The sequence below is a fragment of the Geospiza fortis genome, unplaced genomic scaffold (genome assembly GCF_000277835.1).
Source record: "Geospiza fortis unplaced genomic scaffold, GeoFor_1.0 scaffold183, whole genome shotgun sequence".
NCBI lineage: Eukaryota > Metazoa > Chordata > Aves > Passeriformes > Thraupidae > Geospiza > Geospiza fortis.
The window spans coordinates 825,744-833,347 of record NW_005054447.1 but is presented as its reverse complement, the minus strand read 5'-3'; the positions used below and the strand labels follow the sequence as shown (position 1 = coordinate 833,347).

The window sequence follows — 7,604 nt, the reverse complement described above, 5'->3', positions numbered from 1 at the left end:
TGGACGTTCCAACCCACCTGGGTGCATTCCTGTGTCACCTGCTCCAGGTGACCCTGCCTTGGCAAGGGGGCTGGACTGGATGATCTCCAGAGACCCCTCCCGATCTGTAACGGTTCTGGGATTCTGGGATCATGGCATCAATCCCACCACGCTGTGCTGCTCCCAGAGCCAGATTATCCACCTGGACTGTGCAGCTCAGCAGCTCTAAGCTGGATCCCTGGGCGCTAATAGGGACTTATCCTGGGACTCTCAGCCGTTGTTGCTGAGCTGTTAGAGCCTCGTGGCTCAGGTATGGGGCTGCAGAGCATCCTGGAGCTGGGCTTTGTTCTCTGTGCTGGGGCATCCATCGGGGCCTGGCTCCAGGGGAATGTGTGCTGCAGAGTCACTCTGGCATGGAGCAACATCCGTGTTGCTGTTCCCAGCCAGCTGCCAGCAGGCACAGGAGCAGGCAGGAGTTGTGTGCAGCAGATTCCTGCAGCCCTTTGCCAGCCCTGCTGCTGTGGGAGCTGCTGGAGCAGTGGCTGTGAGCTGTTCTTCCCACAGGAACAGGATGGGCATGGGGGACTCCAACCCGGCAGCAGTCCCACACGCCGCCGAGGACATTCAGGGAGATGACAGGTGGATGTCACAGGTAAGGCTGGCAGGGGGATCCTCCTTGCGGGGGGGTGTTGGGGCAGGCTACATTGGGACCCTGAGGTCACAACAGCCTGGAGCTGGCAGCTGCCACACCTGTGTCACACCTGTGTGTCCTGCCACGATGGAGCAAAGGAAGAGAGGTTTGGAGTGTCTTTGTGATGAGGAGTGACTGCAGGAGCTGAGCTGGGTTACTCCTGAGAAGACTGACAGGGCATCCCATCAATCCACACAAAATCTCCAGAAGATGGGGCCTGACCCTGCTCAGTGATGCTCAGTGACAGGACAAGGAGCAATGGCCATGAACTAAACCACACCAAGTTCCATCCTCACGGGGTTCTGGAGCTGGGAGCAGTGTCCAGCAGCTCAGGGTTAATGCCAGCAGGGCTGCTGGAGGGCATGGCAGGGGGAACTGGCAGGGCAGCTGTCCCTGTGCTGCAGCAGGGGTGGATGCAGGGGCAGTGTCACCTGGAGCTCACCTTGTCGCTCTCTTTGGCAGCACAATCGCTTTGTCCTGGACTGCAAGGACAAGGAGCCCGACGTGCTCTTCGTGGGGGACTCCATGGTGCAGTTGCTACAGCAGTACGAGGTAGGGATGAAGGGAGGGAGGGAGGCGTGGGCTGGAGCAATTGGAGCATCTCTCTCTACCCCGGTGGCTGATCATGTGTAACACTGATGATTTCCACTGTTCCCATTTTCACTGCCGTCTCCTGAGGCCCTCCTGCCCTGCTTCCTGAACTCCCCAGGGCCTGGACACTGCTTTACCTGGCTGCTTTTGCCTCCCTCTCTGAGGCCAGGACCGGCTGCCTGCATTTTGGCACACGTGCACAGCCCCTCAGCTCTCAGATCCCAGCCTCCTGAGGGCCATGGAGTTCCCTGTGGCTGTACCTGGCATGGCCAGCACACACTTAGCCTGTAGAATTTGGGGTGCCAGGAGCATTGTTCCACTGGTTCCTCCCTAAAGTTATTGAGGGAAAGAAGAGTTCTCTTCTGCCGTGGTGGCAGCTGAGCAGCTTTGTTCTGCAAGAGCTGCTTCCCTTTGTTCTAGTTTTGTTACCTGGGGATGAGAAGGATTTAATCAGGTCATAGACTCCTTCTTCAAAGGCCCTGTGCTTAGGGACACCGTGGTCTGCAATAGATCAGCACTCTGGGGCTCGATGAGTGCAGCAAATCACTGCTGCAGAGATCTTTCCTTCCTTTGTGCCAGGTCTGAGAGCTTGAACCTCAGCAGCTCCATCTCTTCTGACTCCACATAAAACCCCTCATTCTTGTCTAAGTGCCCTTTGTGGAGAGAGTTTTCAGAGCAGGGCTCGTGGCTGCCCTCAGTGACCTTGAGGACCCCGTGTGGTGTCTCTGCCTCACAGGCAGGATGCTGCTCTGAAGCAGCACGTTGGTTTCTGCTTGCAGATCTGGCGAGAGCTCTTCTCACCGCTCCATGCACTGAATTTTGGGATTGGTGGAGACACCACGGGCCATGTTCTATGGAGACTGAAGAACGGTGAACTGGAGAACATTAAACCCAAGGTATGAGCTGCAGAGCTAGTGAGGGCATCCAGGTGTGCAGTGAAGATCTCCTGCAGCTGCAGGCCTGGCACAAGTGCCTTCCCTGAGGGCAGTGGGCAGTGCCAGCCCTGGGCTGAACTCGTAAGCCTGACTCTCCCTGCAGCTCTCTGGCCACAGATGATGTTTATGCAGGGATTTCAGGGTCATCACTTACCACTTGGCTCTGGAAAAGCTGCAAACAATTTTCTCTCCTTGCAGGTCATTGTTGTTTGGGTTGGAACAAATAACCACGAAAACACAGCAGAAGAAGTGGCAGGGGGAATCGAGGCCATCGTGCGCCTGATAAACACCCAGCAGCCACAGGCCAAAGTGATTGTGCTGGTACGTCCCTGCTCCCTGGGCTGTGCCTCTGCCTTACTGGGAGTCACTGGGCGGTGCTGGGAGGGCAGTGCCCTGATCTGCCCTCTGCTGTGTGCCTCCCCTCGCTGGCTTGGCATTGCAGGAGCCCTCCTTTGGCCCTTCCAGAGCTGGGTGGACTCATTCCCAGTAACTGTCCCACTTTTGAATGTTAATGTTTCCTCTGTGAGGGGAAAATAGGTGCCCAAATCCCAGTTGGCATTGGGAATCCAAGTTGGCTTCCTTGTCCTAAGGAAGCTGCTGCCTGGAGTTAAGTGTATGGAAAGAGCACAAGGTGATACATTTAAAAAATAAAAGAAAGCAATTTCCCTGCCAGTCAGTGCTTGGAGCTCATCTGGCTCCTTCACTTGCATTTCACATTAGGCCTGAATGGACAAATTCTGATTCAAGGGATGATTTCCTCTTGTCACAGACATCCTAAACCTTGACAGGCAGCCTGAATTGGAAGGGAAAGCAGGGCTCCTGATGCCATCAGAGCATCAAAGCTCTCTTCTGCCTCCTCTCGTGCCAGGGCCTGCTACCTCGTGGAGAGAAGCCAAACCCGCTGCGGCAGAAGAACGCCAAGGTGAACCATCTGCTGAAAGCCTCGCTGCCCAAACTGCCCAACGTGCAGCTGCTGGACGTGGACGTGGGCTTCGTGCACTCGGATGGCACCATCTCCTACCACGACATGTTCGACTTCCTGCACCTGACGGGCGGGGGCTACGCCAAGGTCTGCAAGCCCCTCCACGAACTGATCATGCAGCTGCTGGAGGAGACCCCCGAGGAGAAACGAGCTGCCCTGGCCTGAGCCGCTGCTGTCAGCGTGGAGAGCATCATCCAGCCCATCAGATCAGTTCTGTCACTGGCACTACAGAATCCTTCTTTCTTAAAGCACTTTCCATTGTAGAATGTTACCGGATGTCCGTACCTAGTGTTTTGAGGGGGAAGGCTCATGTTTAACTGGTCTTGTACATACGAGGGCCGGCTGGGTTGGTTTTATTGCAGGAGGAAATTAGCTGAAGAAGAGTTTTACTTTTAAACCATTCCTCATTTGAAACGAGAACAGGACTGTCACTCTGTGCCCCTCTCATGTCTTGTTGCCCCGTGGTTGTCCTAGAGCCCCTGTAGCCTGTCCGACAGCCCGCTCCTGGCTCGCCGCTCCTGGCTGCAGCCATCGTGCTCTGTGTATTTGCCTGGGAACAAGAATCACATTCCACTTGCAAAAGCCAGAACAGATGCATTTTTCCAAACTCGGTTCCACCTTTTAGGCGGTTTGGGTTTTTTTGTTTGTTTGTTGTTTGTTTGTTTGTTTAACTGAGGGGGGGTTAAATGACACGTGTTGCTTTCTCATTCCTTTCTGAAGCAGCTTGAAACTGGAATTCAGAAATTCAAAGAAGCAAACAGTTACCTGAACTCGTGTAACACTCCCCAGTGCTTGTCTTGTGCTCGTTTCCCCAGTCCTGCTAGCGGGGGCACCTTCCCTTCCTCCCACGCAGCCCTCCTGGGAATGCTCCCACTTGGGAGCATGCTGCTGCTGGCCCCTGCTCCTGCTGCCCGTGATGTTGCTGGCTTTTAGCAGTTGCTCAGTGTAGGATTTTAATGATCCAGTAATTGGCAGTCACTTCCTCACTCCTCTGGAACTGACAGACATCCTTCTGAGGTGCCCGGGCTCTTTGCAGTTTTTTTTCTATTTTTTTATTAAGTATGACTGTTACATCCTTTTTTTCCTAAAGCAAACTCACATGAAGAGCCCCTGGCTGCAAGGCCTAAATCACTCTGAAGCTTTACAGATCCCAAGGTGTATATTTCCTTATCACTACTGGTTTACTTGTGTAAACATTTTATTTGAGCAACTACGGCCTCTTAGAGTAAAAAGTGGAGTTAAGGTGTAGCTTCTCCTGCCCTGGACACTGCTCCTCACCTTGAGCAAGGGAGCCAGAGGGGCAGGTGCCCTCCTAAAGGGCTGTGGCTCAGTGGGGTTTTGGTTTGGTTTGTAGTTCAAAGGGCTGGTTGTAGCAAAACAACTTTTCATTTCAAACTCGGAGCTTCTCTTCCAGAAAGAAGCGGTTTGGAGCCGAGAGGCAGAGCCCTAGATGAATTGATAACTTGCAAATGACCTATTTTAAACCAAATCTGTTCCTCCCTGCCTTACCTGCTGGAGCTGGAGCTCAGTGGTGCCACGCTGGGTTTGTGCTTCCCGTGGGATGCCAGGCAGGTAATCCTGGGAGGAACAGAGAGCTTCACTCCGTGCTCCAAGGGAGGGGTTCAGGTGTCAGGTGGCTTTGCTGAAGCCCATAGGTACTGTACATAGTCTGTCTGCCCTTTGCTGTAGCCAAGGGCTGGTGTGTAACTCTGACCTAGCGTTGAGGAATCCCCTAACGTCCCACCTCATCCCCCTCCTCCTGTAGGTTTGATCATAGCAGGATTCCTGCCTGGATTGCATGCATAGTGTGTGTTTTGTTTCCAGTATATGTGATCTACACACAGATGAAGGAAAGGTGAAGCATTCCCCTGGCCAGGATCAGACACAGGGAGCTGCAGAGTACCATGAGAGAGGAGAGATCACATCCTACCCCCATGATCCAGACCAGGGGTGCTGCTCCCTGCAGCTCCACGGCCTTGCAGGGCAGGCTTTGAGAGAACACTGCTCGTGCTTCCCATAAGCTTTGGCTGGAAATACTGGGGAAGGGCAAGTGGAAAATCAAATGTTAAAAGTACAGTGCAGTGGAGAGTTCCTGGGGAAGGGTTTATCCCATCCCCAGCCCCCTCAGGGAGCTGGGATAAAACCCGTTCTTGCTCCCTGAGAGCTTTTTATCTCCAGGCTTGTGAGAAAAGGCCATGTGCTAGTTTAATCTCTGCATCCCTGCTCCCTTCCCTCCCTGCTGCTGCTGCTGCATTTGGCTGAAGAGATGCTAACCAGGAATGTACTCTGCACTAAAGCTCTGGCTCTGCTCAGCACCCTGTGCTCGCTGTGAGCCAGCCCCGTGGGCAGGGTGCCGAGTGGCCCAGGGAATTTGGCAGGCTCTTGCATCACCAGGGAGGCTCTGCTGGCTCTGCTTAGGCTTGGCTTGCTGAGGTGCCATGCTCTGTGCTGGTTCAGTGCTCTCGGCTCTGCTTGTTGCTGCCTGGCTGGAAACTGCCCTGCTCACCTGAGAGGTGTGGTGGGCAAGAGGGCTCTGCCTCCTGCTCACCCCGTGCTGAAATCCGAGTGCCTCCTGTGAGAAAATTTCAGTTCCAGCTCTGGATGTCCCTCGGGATGGGGCTGGGCTGGAGTTGTGGCCTCCTCTGAGTGAGCGTGTCCAGTTTTGTGTTTATGCAGCAGAGAGGAAAACAAACAAAAGATGTGAAATGACAGAGTCTTGTGAGGTGCCGGGGGAGGGTGAGGCAGGAGCAGGGAGGCCCCCATACCTCCCCTCGCTGCCCACCTGCTGCCCCGAGCCTTCCCCGGGACACAACCTTTGTGATTCTGCTTTGGCAAAAATGCATCGGCTGGTAGAAGTCACTGTTAGTGCATATTTCAATATAAATGTCAATGTTTCACCCACCGTGTCGCAGCCTGTGTGTGTGTGTGTGTGTGTGTGTGTGTGTGCCCAGCCGTCTCCTGCCCTGTCTCGGTCACTCCTGGAGCTCTCCAGGGGCCAGGCAGGCGCTGCCAAAGCTCCCACTGCGGGTCCTCCCCGCCTCTGGGAGTTGTACTCAGCCAGATCCTTGCTCCTCGTTTAATTCCCGCTTTCCCCACTCCGTCTGGGTTTCGTCTGGTTTTCCTCCTTTCCCCGTGCAGATCTGGGTGCTGCACCCAAACCTGCGAGCACGGTGCTGCAGGTGAAGGGGACTGGTTTACTTTGGCCCTCGACAGGACATCGGCCTGTGTTGGATTCCTGAGAGATTGATCTCAAATGGCCCTGGAACAAACAGGGAATGCACATCCCCACGCAATCCTGCTCACAGCCATCCTGCAAGAGACAACTCGAGTTCCACCAGGGCCGAGGAGTCAACCGGAATTCTGCTTCTCTTCCCGCATGTCTGTCCCTGAGGTTGTCCCATCTGCCGCCAGCGCCACCACCTGCACCTGGAAACCATGGGCAGGCTGTCCAAGCTGTGGGATCCTCAGGGACAGGAGGGCCCGGAGAAATAAAGTGCACAATAGCAGCAGAGCCTTGTCTCATGGCGTTTGTCCCCTGGAGCAGAGCAGGAAGCTGGCAGCGGTCCTGGATGTCAGAGCCAGCCCAGGAAGTGGCTCTGAGTGAGGTGACACGGGGCTGAGCCCCTTTGGAGGGGGATTTTAAATCAAAACCCCCAACTGCAGGCAAATAAAATGGGATGGAAGGGTCACAGAGCTGTTGGAGAGAGGCCTGGAAGCAAGAGGCTCAGCAACAGCTGGAACTGGGGGGTGTTTTGGGAGACTCACCAAAAATGCAGTGTGGCATCACTCCTGCTTCCCCCAAGCATGGGAAAACTCCCAAGTTACTTTGAATTATTCCATCTCTGATGGTGAAGGATGCAGCTAAGGGGAGAGGCTGCAGGAACCCCGGTAGGAATCCAGAGAGCAGCAGGAGAAAGGGATGGGGCAGACCCACCCCTTCCCCGACAGGATTCTTCCATGTCCTCACAGACTTTAGGGGCAGGGAGGCCGGGCAAGGGGTTTGGGTGGGTGTTTGGGGTGCTGCATGGCACCTGGGCTTCCCTCTTGGGGCAGGGGCTCCATATGGGGTCTCCTGTGGAGCAGGGGCTATACAGGACAAGGCTGCCCTACAGCATTCTATATGGGGCAGGATCTGCCCTACAGACCAGGGCTTTTCTGTGGGGTTCCACAGGGAACTGGAGTTCCCATATGGAGCCGGGGTCCCCTTTGGAGCCGGGGTCCTATATGGCCATGGGGCTCCCCTATACAGCAGGGCTGCCCCTATGTTGTCCCATATGGATCAGGGCTCCCTTATGGGGTTTTATATGGGACAGGGCCTGCCCTGTAGGACAGGGCATCCCCTGTATGGTTCCCTATGGAGCCGGGCTTCCCCCGCGGGGTCGCGCACGGAGCTCGGTGCCCCGGGGCGGGGGTTCCCGGCCGGGCC

The 7,604-nt window shown here is 55.2% G+C and overlaps 1 protein-coding gene across 1 annotated transcript; it reads left to right on the top strand.

Moving 5' to 3' along the window:
• The first annotated feature begins 549 nt into the window (after window positions 1-549).
• PAFAH1B2 (platelet activating factor acetylhydrolase 1b catalytic subunit 2) lies at window positions 550-6,084 on the top strand. Its single transcript, XM_031062377.1, has 5 exons — window positions 550-631; window positions 1,133-1,222; window positions 2,041-2,157; window positions 2,395-2,517; window positions 3,065-6,084. The coding sequence occupies exons 1-5, from the start codon at window positions 551-553 to the stop codon at window positions 3,341-3,343; spliced, it is 690 nt and encodes a 229-aa protein (XP_030918237.1). The 5' UTR covers window position 550; the 3' UTR covers window positions 3,344-6,084.
• Window positions 6,085-7,604: the final 1,520 nt, after the last annotated feature.